Source organism: Babylonia areolata, chromosome 13, assembly GCF_041734735.1.
Source record: "Babylonia areolata isolate BAREFJ2019XMU chromosome 13, ASM4173473v1, whole genome shotgun sequence".
In the NCBI taxonomy this organism is placed as follows: Eukaryota; Metazoa; Mollusca; class Gastropoda; order Neogastropoda; family Buccinidae; genus Babylonia; species Babylonia areolata.
In genome coordinates, this window is record NC_134888.1 from 5,163,094 (window position 1) to 5,179,179 (window position 16,086).

Genomic DNA, 16,086 nt, shown 5'->3' on the forward strand with positions numbered 1-16,086 from the left:
TTAAAAATACACACAAACCAATTTGAAGCCGGCTTCAGATTAGCTGCATCCATGTGAAGACCTCACACCTACACCCCCTTAACCCTCTAGCCTTCCAGCCACAGCCAAACACAAGGAGAGTTTATCTGTGAACTATGTGAAAGCGAGAGGGTTAACCCTGCTGCCCACAAGACACAAGCACAGACAAGAGGTGGCAGGCAGCAAGTTCCAGAGGCCCAAGGCTGCAGTTCTCTGGCCTCAGTGGCACACCGCACACACACACACACACACACACCAATGGATCAGACACTACAAGCCATGTACACTGTACAGCACAGCCAAGTCACAGACATACCAGCCTTCTCACAATGCACACTCTTTTTGCAGGCCTTCAGCAACACACACACACACACACACACACACAGAGAGGCAGGCAGAGCGTCAAGCTGTGAACAGAAAGCTGGTTAGACAGACAGACAGACAGACAGACAAAGGCAGGTAGTGCACTATTCACCTTGGCGGAGCTGTTCTCCTGTGAGGGATGACCAAACACACACAACACGACCATCAGTTAGCCACTCTCACACAGACATATATGTACACATCACCATGGCAAACAGACACATGGACAAGAGACCACAGACCTGCACACACCCTGGGCAGACACCTCCGCAGCAATACTGTCACCACCACAAAAGCATTACACAACACACTGTCACACAAACAAGTTAAAAGTATGCAGCAAACCCCACTCCATCAGCTTTACAGCTGGGCCAACAGCAAAGTGAGAGCTGTATGACCAATGGCTTCTCCACTGCAATGGGGGAATTCACTTACAGCTTAAGGCCAGACACGGTAGTGAAATTTTGACCAATATCATGATTTTTTTGTGATTTTCGTTTTTTCGCATAATCTGCTTCTTCAACATCTAATCTTTATAGTCCGTTTCACCTGGGTACTATACTCACTTAAATAAAGCTTTAAACAGCATCAACATGTGTGATTTCTTTTGAGTACAAGCACATCTCTTTCTTTTCCTGATTTCTCAGTTTTGTGTTTTGTCCTCATAATACCATTTTTCAAAATGCTAATGCTCAAAAACTTTAAAAGATAGCATGTTCAAACTTAGTACTTTCTTTCTTTATGTATTCATCTTTATTATAGTGCAATGGTTTGTATAGTACTAGTAAAAGAATCAATATACACTCATTTGAAAGAAATGATGTCAAGGAATTTATACTCATTTCAACAACAACAAAAATAATAATAAATGCATTTATTCAAACTCCAAAATACCACTGCACTCTAATAAAGAACAAATACAAATAAATCAAATAAAACAAACAGAAATAACATATCTATAAAGGTACCGAAGTTATAAGCTTTTAATTGTTTTGTTTGTCGGCCATTTTGGATTCGTTTCCATGGAAACCGTCACGACAAATTGCACAAAATGACCTTTTTTAGACATGTTTAGTCTAATATCTTTGCATACCATGTCACAGAAAGCCATAAACTTCAAGTTTATTTCATACGTTTTTTGTACTACCGTGTCTGGACTTAGGTCTTTTGTCAAGGACTACGACTCTCAAACTAGGAGGTAAGATTGTTCTGGCTTTTAGCGCTGCAGCCTTGGGGGGCTAACTGACCTCTGGGGATCATCCCGACGCCAACTGTCCTAAAGCCTTCCTGGCCAAGAGAGTGGGGATGTAACTTGGGCAAGATACTCTCCACTATAATCAAATTCTCTCCAAAACAGTCAAGACAGCAGTCGCCTCTTAGAATTTTAGATCCTCTGATGTTCTGATGGTTGTAGTCAAACACAACTGATCACACACTCTTTGTTCCACAATGAACAAAAGATGACGGGAAAACTGAGACAGGAGATTGGAAATAAGAGATAACGGAAGCTGGATCAAAGGAAGATAACTGAAGAAATCGTGAACCTCAAGACAGTGCAATACGACGGACGAGACGGTCACAGACACTGACACAGACTTCCTTTGTGAAGGCCACTGACCCATACACAAAAAGGGGAATGTCTAAGACAGCCACAGAGAGAATCAGAGAGACAGTCAGACAGAGAGGCAGAGATGGACAGAGAAACAGACTTGAGTCATTCACAGAAAGACAGAGGACAATCAAAAAAAAAAATCAAGTATGAAAACAAAAGTGGCAGAATCATGCAAACCTTTCAAACAAAATCTAACCAATGCAAGGCAAAGAACCCTGGGCATCCCAGCAAGGGTCAGAATTGTTCCCCAACATGAAAAATCTAACAATCATTGATGAAACGCTATGCAAGTAGATATCTGGCTTAACAGGCTTCCAGAATCAATCACTGAAGTGCCAATCTAAACAAAGCAGAATTCCAGACAGAACTGGTCTGAATACAGAAATAAACAACTGAAAAGAATTCTAGAAACACTTTAAAAAAAGAAAAAGAAAAGAAAGTGAGGAACGGGAATCATGGATGTCAACTATAGATGGTATTGGTGGTTTTTTTTAAAAAAGGATTATCATCCAACCAATTCATTCAGAGGCAAAAGAGATAAGAGAATACAAAGATAAAGATCAAATAGGGAGAGACAGATAGAGATTGAGACAAAAGACTGGAAGAGACAGACAGATAGGCAGACAGAGAGAGACAGAGACTTAGACAAAAGACTGGGAGAGAGGTGGTGGTGGTGGTGGTGTGGGGGAGGCAGAGATCAGGTTGGGTTCAATAGACAATAGGTCATATGACCGGAAGAACATAAAATCAATAGGTCATTTTGAAAATCAATAGGTCAAATATCACCCGTCCCTAACATAACTTCTGTGTGTCTTTCTAAAAACTCGGTTAATGCAAAAGTGGGAACGCCAATTCTTCTTGCCGAAGCTCGCGAAAGGCAGCAATAAAGATTCGTTTCGGATTTCGTTTCGTCACGGATCCGTATTTTAATAAACCAGTCTATAGTCATTTCCTGTCGGAGCAGACGACAAAGCGATCGCGATCGTTAAAGAGAGAGAGAGAGAGAGAGATGGTTACTTTGGTTGACCGACTGGTCATAAAAACAATAAGTCATGTGACCTGGCAACTTGAAAAACAATAGGTCATTTCAAAATTAAATGCGTCAATGACCGATGACCGATGTCGAACCTGATCCCTGGGGAGGGGGGCTAAACAGGGGTTGGTGGGGTATGAGGGGTGTTCAAAGGTCTCATTGGAACAGCCCCATTCTCAGGGTTTTAAGGCACGTTAACAGACGACCTCTGGAATGAGTGTTTCTCAACACAGATTTGTTTTGGGGACATATTATCAAAGGTTCACCAACACTGTTACAAGAAAAGGAGCCAAATATCATGAGGGAAAGACACATTAAAAGAAACATGCTTCACTGTTTAGTTCTGAACTTGAAAGTCTGAGCAAGGAAAAAGAAAAAAGATGAACAGGAGTGTAACAGAAAATCTCAGTATTTTACTTATGTCTTAGCGTGGCCAATTAAAAAGAAGAAAGAAAAGAACACTTGAAAAAGATTTTCTTTTCCAATAAATGAAAAACAACGTGATACTACGGGAAAAAAGGGGCATTAATCACACACACACACACAAAAGAAAAACAGAATCAAAAACAAAACAAAAATCCTGTGAAAACCGATCTAAAGAAAAACATAAAAAGGAACAAGAAAAAAAAAGTAGAAATAAATCCCATAAAAACCAAAAGCCAAGAAAAGTCAAGAAAAAAACATATCACACGCCTTCAACACAAAATCCCTCTCATGGTGAAATCTCCGAACAAATTGAAACCGAAAACAAATTCCAAAAAAACCCAAACCGTCGATCAGAAAATCGAACCAGGGCCTTGTGGAAAAAAAATCCATTCCAAAAATGATAATAAAATAATAAAACTAAAACCAAAATCAGTGCAAGAAGCCGTCACAAAGGGATGGACGCAGAAAAACGATGGACGCAGAAAAACGCTGTTCAACAAAGAGCAGCCAAGGGAGATAAGGCATGAACCTGACACAGCTCCACTAACCCCCTCACCCACCCCCTCCCCAGCCTCCCACCATCCCCTGCTTGCCCTTTCCAACTCTGTACTCCTCCCTCACTACGTTCACAAGGGGTATCATCACTATCCATTTCATCCCAGCAGAGCAGCGGCAAAGTGTTAACGCTGAGGAAGCGAGAGAATCTGAGCGCACAGGTTTGAATCTCACGCTCGCCAGTAATTTCTCCCCATCCACTAGACCTGAGTGGTGGTCTGGAAGCTCGTCATTTGGATGAGACAATAAACCCCGAGGCCCTGTGTGTAGCAAGTACTAAGCTTAGCATGTTAAAGAACCCACAGCAACAAAGCTGTCCCAGGCAAAATTCTGTAGAAAAAAAACAAACCTAATCTGATAGGAAAACAAATACACTTACAGTTACACGCAGAAAAAAGAAACTAAGACTGGGTAACAACACTACACTGTCGCGACGCAACTCTCCCAGGGGAGAGCAGCCGTAACTTCAGAGAGAGAACTCTGTTGTGACAAAAAGTAATACAATACAATCCCATTTCGCCCAACCTACTACCACTCTCTCTCCACCACCACCACCACCCAAGCCCCCCCCCCCCTCCCCCCCCCCAACTACCCCCCACACCCCCTCCCCTTCTGCTCACTGGACGCTGCTCACTAACATGAACTACTTCAATGCATGCTCCCTGCCATCAAACCGGACCCACAACAAATTTCAAACCCGAACAGCACATATCTTTCTTCCGATTACGTGACAATGACCACTCAGCAGAAAAGAATTTTTACAGCATTCTACATCTTCACTTCCCACTGACAAGAGACACAGGCTAAAAAAAAAAAAAAAAAAAGTTCTGAATCTGTCTAAACATTTCTCCTCAAAGCCTTGGGGGGAAGAAGACACCAAAAAAAACAAACAAAAAAAAACAAACAAACAAACAAGTGACCACATCAACAACAACAACAACCAAAAGATTAGCAAGGGAGCAGTGCAGACTCAACAGTGAGGAGGAACACAACACCGGAACCGGTCAGAGACTTCAAACACACCACCCACCACCACCACCACCACCAACAACAACAACGACAACGGATCAAGCCACCAGACAACACCCAGAGAACCTACTATTCGACCAACGGCTCGCCGCACATTTTTGGGCGTCGACGTCTGAAGAAGAAGAAGAAGAAGAAGAGAGAAAGGGGAGAGAACAACACTCAGAAAACACCATGAAGAAGAGACGGCGACACGTGTTCAACGAAGCAAGGTTACACCGTCTCCACACACAAAACACCAAACAAGGACGGGTCACGGTGGTAGAACTCTCGAGATTGTTTGAAAAGCGTCAAGAAATTGCAAGGCTTCTTAATGCTTCTTATACTGTGGTTATAGCTTGATGCCTCACATCACAGCAGAATCTCTCCTGTCTCATAGAACAGTCAGTGTTTGAAAAGCTTCAAGAAATTGCAAGGCTTCTTAATGCTTCTTATACTGTGGTTATAGCTTGATGCCTCTCACATCACAGCAGAATCTCTGCTGTCTCATAGAAGAGTCAGTGTTTGAAAAGCTTCAAGAAATTGCAAGGCTTCTTAATGCTTCTTATACTGTGGTTATAGCTTGATGCCTCTCACATCACAGCAGAATCTCTCCTGTCTCATAGAACAGTCAGTGTTTGAAAAGCTTCAAGAAATTGCAAGGCTTCTTAATGCTTCTTATACTGTGGTTATAGCTTGATGCCTCACATCACAGCAGAATCTCTGCTGTCTCATAGAAGAGTCAGTGTTTGATACCTTGGAGCTTTGAAAATTACTTCTGCTAATGGCTTCTCTTCAAAGTCAGTAATTGCTTTAGAAATTAAGCAGTCTTACTTCCAATAAACAGGACTTTTAATGTCATTTATAGAACACTGTCCTCAAATTTCTAAATACTTCAATTGTTGTTTTGAATATCAAACATTTACCTGAAACTTTAATAAAAGATTAAAAAATATATTAAAAATTTAAAAAAATTCCTGAAGAATAGCAAAAGAAACAACAACAATGGCAACAACAAAAACAGTGCAATTATCAAACAGTGCAGTTATCAAGGACATCATTGAACTGACCAGCCAATACTTATGACCTTCAATTTTTAAAAACATCTGATTTTTGTAAACATAAACAAATAGCATAGAACATCACACACATACACCGGATTCCAATCATGCGTGCACACACACACACACATACACACACACAAGTCTGCACACTCACCTGCACATACACACATACAAAACATTTCACTGTGCAAAGCTTTGGTCCTCACCAAAAGAACATTGAGTGAACCAAACGGGTAAACTTTCACTGTTTTCAGAACATCATAGACAGCATTTCAGCCACTTGACAGTTTACACAGACACACACACAGACATCAAAAGTACATTAATTAAACAGCTGCCCTCTTCAACCCAGGACACGAACAGAACAATCAAATAGATGTTTTCATTATTCCATCAAACATAACAGCAGAGAGAACTAAATATCAGATGCTAAACAGAAAAAATGACACAAAAACAGCAACAACAGTGAAAACTGAACATCGAAGCACAAGTCTTCAATACGTCCAGGCAAAGATCAACGCATAATAGAAGTTGTAACACAGAAAATAAAGCGAAATCATCAAAAGAAAGGCACTTAACACAGCAAGTCCAAGAACGTCAAAACATGAAAGACATTCACCACCCCCGAGCCATAGCCCCAGCCACAAACATTCAAATGACCCCCTCCGTTATCATTCACACACTAAAACTTTACTGATACTGTGACAGACCCGACATCCTACCCCGGCAACACTTTACAGAGACAGAAAGAAATCAACAAAACCCACAAACACTTTGAACGCAGAGAAACAAGCCACAAATCCCGCTAACACTTTACACACACACACACACACACACACAAACACACAAAATAAAAACTGCCATAAAACTCACCCAACATTTACACACACACACACACACACACACACACACAAGAAACAGCCACAAAACCCACTAACACTTTACACACACACACACACACACAGCCATAAAACCCACCAATACTTTACACAGAAAACCCACCAATACTTTATACACACAAACACACACACATACACACACACAAAGAAGCAGCCACAAAACCCACTAACACTTACACACACACACACACACACACACACACACACACGTACACACACACACACACACAAAACCCACACAACACATCACACACACACAAACAGAGAAAACAAAAAAACAACAGAAACCCACAGCACTTCACAACAAACAGCACACACAGAGAAAGAAGGAAAAGCACCAGCGTCAGAGAAGACAAGACGCCTCACAAGAGAGAAACAAGGTTACCAAGGCTACGAAGGAACCCCCGTTACACTATGTTACATTTCGTGACGTACTGGGTTGGGGTGGTTTTTGGCGTGGCGGGAACCCCCTCCGGTGCTGGTGGAGGAGGAGGAAGCGGTGGTGGTGGTGGTGGCAGAGTTAGCCCCCCTGCCTCCGGTGCTGCCCTGCGACTGCACGCTGTTCACACTGCTCGTGCTGGACGTGCGTGACACAGACCTGGGGCAGGGGGGAGGTAATCATCATGATGATAATCATAATGATAACAATGATGAATAAAAAGACTAATAATAATAATAATAATACTAACAATAATACTAATGATAATGATCTTGATGATGATGATAAGGATACAAATAATAATAATATTAATAGTAACAAAAAAAAAAGTACAACTACTACCTCTTCTATTACTACTGATAATATTATTTTCGATAGGAAAAACAAATAAAACTGCACGCAAAAAAAAAAAAAAAAAAAAAAAAAAAAAAGGGTGGCGCTGCAGTATAGCGACGTGCTCTCCCTGGGAAGAACAGCCCAAATTTCACACAGAGAAATCTGTTGTGATAAAAAGAACTACAAATACAAATAATAATACAAATACTAATACTGAAACATTTTAAATAATAATACTGCTGCTGCTGATGATGATGATGATAATAATAGGTACAATAATACCACCACTACTGTCATAACTACTACTACTAATAATAATAATAATATAATAATAATAATAATAATACTGATGATAATGATCTTGATGATGATGATGATGATGATACCGATACAAATAATAATAACAGTAACAACAAAAGTACAACTACTACTACTTCTACCTACTACTGATAATATTAATAACACTAATACTAGTAATGAAACATTCTGAATAATAATACTGCTCCTGCTGCTGCTGCTGATGATGATAATAATAGTTACAACAATACTACTACTACTGTCACGACTACTACTACTACTACAAATTACAATGATGATGATGATGATGATGATAAATATAAAATACAATAATAGTAATACTAATATAATAATAGTAACAACAATACTACTACTACCACTAATAATAATAACAGTCATCATAATGATGATGATGGTGATAAAAAATAAAACAAAATACTAATACCAATGAACACTTATTCAATGCTTTTAATGTACAAAAACTCACTGACACTGACTGTAAATGATGAAACGACAAAATCAGTCATTTCAAACAAGCTTCAAACAGACATCATGACTAGAGTACAAGACTGATAACAATAGTAACAGAAATAACAATAATAATGACAATAATAACAAAGGCTTATTCAATGCTTTATATGTACAAAAACTCATTGACTATAAATGACAAAATATCAAAATAAATCAATTTACACAAACTTAAACAGACATCATGACTGCAACAACAACAACAGCAGCAATAATAATAATAATAATAATAATAATTTTAAAATAAATATATCAATTAACAACAATGAGAATGATTCCGACCCAGGAGTAAAAAAACAACAAAAAACAAAAGAAAACAAAAAAACAACAAAAAAACAACCACAATGGAGGGTATAAACAGTAATAGCAGCAGTAGTAGCAGTTGTAGTACGAGTAGGTGTTGTTGTCGTTGTTTAAGTAGTAGACTAGTGATGGCAGTAGTAGCAGCAGCAGCAGGAAAACAAATAAAATTGCAAGAAAAAACAAACAAACAAAAAAACAACAACAAAACAAAAGAAAAAAGGGTGGCACTCTCAGTGCACTGCAGCAAAGCACTCTCCCTGAGGAGAGCAGCCCGAATTTCTCACAGAGAAATCTGTTGTGACAAAAAGAGTATTACAATACAATACAACACAACACAACACAACACAATACAATACAGCTGGCATCTCAAGAGTCCAAACAACAGCAGCAGCAGCAGCAGGAGTACACGTGACGTTACCTCCCAGAGGTGGGCGTGGGCACACTGGACCTCTCTGGAGGCTTGCTGCGGTGCCGAGTGCTGGGGCTCTGTACAGGGGACGAGGCCCGCTCTCCTCCGCCCCCACCGCCTCCCCCCCCTTGCAGCCTCCACACGCTGGGGTGGCTGGGGTTGGTTGGCGTCGTGGGCTTGGAATTGCTGTGGGACGGGCTGATACTGCCGCCGTCGTCGTCCGCTAGGCCGCTGTTTGGTTGTGGTGTGGGGGGGAATCATAATTCATGTATGATTACAGAAAGGTGGGTTGGTAGGCGTCTGTGTATGCTGCATGTGTTTGGGTTTGTTTCTTTTTCTTTTTCTGTCTCCAAGAAAAGAACAAAGTTGCTTTTCTCTGGTTTTTGGAATGAAGCGTGTGTTTACACACAACATGATCTGTGCATAATAACCCTGTGTTTCGGTTGTGTGTGTGTGTTGTTGTGCGTGCATGTGTGTGTGCATGTGCGTGTGTGTGTGTGTGTGTGTGTCAGCAGTAACTTTAATTTTCCCTGGAAATACTTCCATCAACACCAAATTTGGCTTAAAAATAAGAAAAAATCAGTTCTCTCCATACACCCTAATTATGATAAAGCATATATGGAAAAGGCACAAAAAAAATTACCAAGCAAAAATATTTCAAGTCTCGTGACTGTTACAATTTCATTTCTTATTCACAAATTACAATTTCATTTCTTATTCACAAAACAGCTCTTTTATCTGACATACATGTACTGATAAATAGCAGTAGTTTTGTCATTTTCAGTTCAAACAGGAACTTCTGCTTAGTACAGATATCAGACTGATGCATACATCTGTCAGGCAAGCAAAATGCTACCTAGTAATGGGATATCAATCTGAATACACCATGGGAATGTTTTTCATATTTCTTTTTCTATCTTTCTGACACTGTTGAACTCAGGTTCTAAGTAAACTCAGTACTGTAAACCTGCTTCCTTTAAATGTAAGGTCTTTACTGAGTGACATTAGATCTCTGCGTGCGTGCGTGTGTGCGTGCGTGCGTGCGTGAGTGAGTGAGTGAGTGAGTGAGTGAGTGAGTGAGTGAGTGAGTGAGTGAGTGAGTGAGTGAGTGAGTGAGTGTGTGTGTGTGTGTGTGTGTGTGTGTGTGTGTGTGTGTGTGTGAGAGAGAGAGAGAGAGAGAGAGAGAATATGTGTGTGTGTGTGTGTGTGTGTGTGTGTGTGTGTGTGTGTGTGTGTGTGTGTGTGTGTGTGTGCTTGCATGAGTGTATCCTTTTGTGTGTGTGTGTGTGTGTGTGTGTGTGTGTGTGTGCACATGTGAGTGTGTCTACATCTTCGTATCACTTCATTAGTCATAGGGGAATATACCAACAACAAAAAACCCAAAAAAAACAACAACAATAAAAACAAAAAACACACACACACAAAAAAAAAAGAATCCAAGAACAGATCAATCAAACACCCAAAAAAACCCAACTGACTTCTTGTTGATGTGGTTGTTGTGGGCGTCACCGTGGCTGTTGCTGTTGACGGCGGTGGGAATGCCTCGTTTGGGGGGCACCGTGTCGGAGGCTGTGCGTCTGTACTGTGTGCTGCCAGCCAGGCGGCGCTGCTCTTTGGCGCTCTGTGAGCTGAGGGCGTTCCTGGGGGAACCGAACACACACACACACATACATGTAGGTCACCTGTAAAGCAGACTGCTTTCATGTTCTCTAAAAGGCGTCAAATCCACAAATCCACATACGCAGATGCCTACACCAGCAGCATAACCCCCGATGCGCTAGTCAAACCATGCATAGAATCTTACCTGTGTACTACAGCAGAGTGGATTTCTTCTACAGTTCTGCCAGAGGACTACGCTTTTGTTGCCAAGGGTTCTTTTACAGTGCGCCAAGTGGCAAAAAAAAAAAAAAAAAAAAGTCAGAGCAGGATTCGAACCCAGACCCTCACAGACACTGTATTGGGAGATGAGTGCCTTAACCTATACCCTCTGCCACCACCCTCCTCCTTGCAAGTGACCAGACACCAAAGGTGAAATCACCGGAATCATGATGACGACTCTTGTTTCAACACGGATCAATATTGTATTGTATACCTCATCATCCTGCACCATATTGTACTGAAATCCCATCGTACCATATCTCATTATACTGTACTGCTTGGTACTGCACTGTATGACTTTTTGTCAAAAACAGATTTCTCTGTGTGAAACTCAGACTGCTCTCCCCTGGGAGAGCGCGTCGCCACGGCGCAGCGCCACCCCCATTTTTGGAATATTTTATATTTGTTTGTGTCTGCAAGTTTATCGGTCTTCCTACCAAAAGTGGACTTTTCTACAGAGTTTTTTTTGCCAGGGACAACCCTTCTGCTGCTGTGGGTCCTTTTAAATGCACAAAGTACAAGCTGCACACAGGACCTCCGATTATCGACTCGTACAAATGACTAGCACCCAACAAGCCCTGATCCAAATCCCAGTCTGTAAATGGGACTCCTCTTCTTCTTCTGCGTTCGTGGGCTTCAACTCCCACGTTCACTCGTATATACGCGAGTGGGCTTCATACGTGTATGACCATTTTTACCCCACCATGTAGGCAGCCATACTCCGTTTTCAGGGGTGTGCATGCTGGGTATGTTCTTGTTTCCATAACCCACCGAACGCTGACATGGATTACAGGATCTTTAACGTGCGTATCTGATCTTCTACTTGCATATACACACGAAGGGGGTTCAGGCACTAGCAGGTCTGCACATATGTTGACCTGGGAGATCAGAAAAATCTCCACCCTTTACCCACCAGGCGCCGTCACCGTGATTCGAACCCGGGACCCTCAGATCGAAAGTCCAACGCTTTAACCATTCGGCTATGGTGCCCGTCTGTAAATGGGACTCAAAACCTGTGAACGCTCGTTTCCTACTCTGGCACACTACCACTCGGCCAACGCTCTGCTGCCATGATTACTTTTCTTTTCACAGGGGTTACTATGAGTACTTCTCTTTGAAGAGAGAGAGAGAGAGACAGAGACAGAGAGAGAGACAAAGTCAAAAACACAAGAATAAGGCAACAACAAAAGCCCCCTGAAGTTAAAAACATAACAGCAAAAAAGTGAAGTCTTAGCCAAACAGCTTTCATTCAATGACACACCAGTAATCTGTACTCTGAGAAGTCACACACACTGAAAAAAAAAACACATTAAAACTATAGTTCTGTCAGCAAAATTTTCAAAGAAAAACAAACAAACAAAAAAAAAAAAAGGACAAGAGTTCTTTGAGGCACATCAAACAAACATACAGCCGGCCAGCCAAAAACATTATACATTTCTCTGTGTATTTTGGAATGTTTGAAAGAAAAATGTACACATTAGCGTTTTCCATCAGTGCACATGAAGAAGTCATTATTGTGTCTTTTTTTTTTGTGAGTGAATAATATAGCTCTAAGAATGTATTCGTGTGACTGTAAAAAAAAAACAACACATCACAACAACGTTATTCAAGGTACCATCAATTTCATCTTCTTTTTATCAAAGTCATGTGCAGAAAGAAAATGTTGCCTGAGATTCAACAAACACCACACACCTGTGGTTTCATCATCAAAAACACATTTTTTTTTTTTCTCCCTGAAACCTTTTAACCTAATATATTCATAACCATCCAACCAAATCAAATCAAATCAAATCACACTGTTAGCACTGGACTAATGCATGAACTGACTAACTAATTGTGCGCTGACTGCCTGAGCAGACAACAAACAGGCTTGGCAAAGGCTAAAAACGTGCTGGGTTAGAGGCGAAATTTGGCCAACACAGAGCAAACCGATAAAGCCCTAATTTGCAACAGTTTGACATGGTACGATATATGACACCAACAACTAAATCATTCACTAACAAACTAACCAACCAGGTAGCTATGCAGAACTTTCTATAAGCAAAAAACAACAACTAATAATAGAAAAATAAAAATAGACTACACTATATAAAGTAACCAACCAGGTAGCTATGCAAAACTTTCTATAAGCAACAAAAAAAACAACTAATAATAGAAAAATCAAAACAGACTACACTATGTAAAGTATACATATCATTCACCATTAATCAATCATACACGAAGGTAAATTAACTGATAATACAGAGAGAAAAAGACAACCAATGGTTGTTAATCACCATGTAGTGAAACCCACCATCGAGTGAAACGAAGATCAGAAATGTTAATAATATATATTTAAAAAAAAAATTTTTTTTTTAAATAGAGAGAGAGAGAGAGAGAGAGAGAGAGACGCTTTGACGCTTTGATATTTTATTGTCATTACCTGCATAGGTCTATTGACAAGGGGGTGATAGGGTTAATTCTTATGTCACCACAAGTACCATACCACACTCTGCTTAATCCATCAAAACAAAACAAACAGCTTTTTTCGAAATACAACATCCTTACAATAAGGAAGCAACAAACATTAAAAAAAAAAAAAGAAAAGAAAAGAAGAAACAGAAACAAAAACAAAACAAAAAGACAAAAACACCATTACTCGACCATCCATTCTATCAACGATACCGTCCAATGTCTACCTTACCACTTGGCCCACAGTCTGAACACAAGACAACAGACATCACACATTGCCATCCCCCTCATCCACTCTGGCACCATTCTGAACCGTAAGACTACATCTTATTCTTTGTGCTTCTACAAGAAATTTAGCTATTGACAGTATTGTGAGGTCATCATCAGACGACAAAGCAGAAACAATGTCGTGTCTTTCAGCTACATCAGACTGAAAGAGAGAGAGAGAGAGAGAGAGAGAGAGAGAGAGGAGAGAGGAATGAGCCATGGGAACCAATGATACACTACCGATTGATTCTGTGAGCATCACTGACGCAGAGTGTGGTAACAGTCTGGATAGCCTGGCCATTAACTGAGTGAACGAACGACAATGCAATGGGCACACACACACACACTCTCTCTCTCTAGAAAATACACATTCATCCAAAAAAAACATTCACCTTGTTCTTTCTCCTTATCAAAACACCCACCCCACACCCACATTTTACACATACACTCACACATAAACATAACAGCCATGTTTGTGGGAGTAATAATATGCACTGACCATAGATATATATATATACACTTGTACTGGATTTACGCGTGTACTGTAAGGTATGATACATTATCAGTGTCAAAAGCTGTACATTTTTCACTGACCGTAAAAAGCTAAATATTCTGCTTCCTACTACCCAGGTGCCACAATATATTTTCCTGCTGGATTTAAACAACCTCGATCAATCAAACCAGTTTGAGGGCACCAAAAACAAAAGCATGAAACTTTCAACAGTAACTCGTGAACATGAACACGTCAGGCACTGCAAGACAGCCGCAGCTTTTGAATAACATATGTTGTTAAGAGATGCAGGGACAGGTTAGATAGAAAGTATACTGCATTCCAGGTGTGAAACAATATTAGTGTGCATTACAATGCAGTCTGCTTTAAGGAGGGGGGGGTGGGGGGGGGGGACACGGCAGTGCAAAACAGACCAAAATGACTATTTTTCATGATTTGGGTTTTTGATGGATTTTGATTCTTGAACATCTCTTCTATCATATGCGTAAGTTTTTCCACTGTAAAGATGCCTTTAACAATGAAACAACTGCCAATAAAGACTGCTTGCTGAATCACGAAAGTGTTTATTAATAATTTTTTGTTCAATTTTGACGCGTCGTCAAGTTTCTGCCCTTGACAACATACCTTGGACTTGCTCACTGATGAGTAAACCTGCAACCATGAGACTTTACATGATTGTTTTATGACATGTTATTGAAGTTTTGTCACAAGTGTGTATGAAAATATTCTCTGGGTTTTAATTCATAGCAGTTCCAATCCTTTTACCCATTCTAAATTTTGAGGATTTCGCAATACCCAAAATTTCAAAAATTCATAAAAAGTACAATAATTGAAGAATCAACACAATCACAATCTCAAGTGAAAATGAAGATAATGTCATTGTGTATCAAGTCCACATAACAAAAAGTGTCTGCATGCACCACATGGACCACAAATCCGATATCTTTGACACATTGTTCGGCGGCCATTTTGATTTGTTTCCATAGCAACGGGTATTCACAGAAATCTAACAACACTTTTTTTGTGATCCACAAGTGATGATACACCTAGTAGACAAAAAAAAAGAGAGAGAGAGATATATAGTCGGAGACAAAAAAAAAGTCGTTATTTGATTGTAGTGTCTGGCCTTAAACCTTTTCCACTAGTCCAGAGCATCAAAGCTGTCAGGATTAGAACCTGGATTGGGTCGCTTGAGCTATCTTTGCATCCCTGGTTTTGCTAAGCATTAAGAATGTTCCTTAGCAAAAGAATGTTCCTGAGTCTGAAGAATTACCATAGAGTTAGGAAGGTTTTTTTTAATGTTAAGAAAGCTTATCACTGCTAAGATGGCCCATGTGACCCAGGCCAGGATATCAAAGTTTTCTGAACATCAAAATTTGTCTGTGCCCTTCTCGGAACCAAAACCATTATTCACATATGAGCGTTTCCTGATGAAAACTGAAAATGTACAGCTTTTCCCAGTAAGTCATAATATATATGGAGAGAGAGAGAGAGAGAGAGAGAGAGAGAGAGAGAGAAGTTTTTATTACAAGATCATTTCATCAACACCACAGACAATGAACATAACAAGACAGCCCAGTTCTCATGATTCATATGCAACCACACATCATTGGTCTACTACTAACAGTACAGGTCACAGAAGTTGATTCTATCAACAAAATCAAAGGTTTTTTTTTTGTTTTTTTTTTTTTT

At 40.2% G+C, this 16,086-nt stretch overlaps 1 protein-coding gene across 1 annotated transcript in view; it reads right to left on the reverse strand.

Annotated features, from left to right (window-relative positions):
• The window catches only part of LOC143289000 (uncharacterized), a 138,886-nt gene that overhangs the window by 40,045 nt on the left and 82,755 nt on the right, over positions 1-16,086 (reverse strand). Inside the window, exons 14-17 of the mRNA XM_076597746.1 lie at positions 10,766-10,927; positions 9,297-9,518; positions 7,411-7,573; positions 494-511 (exon numbers count right to left, since the gene is read on the reverse strand). Coding sequence (XP_076453861.1) covers positions 494-511; positions 7,411-7,573; positions 9,297-9,518; positions 10,766-10,927 — 565 coding nt within the window. The remainder of the gene's footprint in view (positions 1-493; positions 512-7,410; positions 7,574-9,296; positions 9,519-10,765; positions 10,928-16,086) is intronic.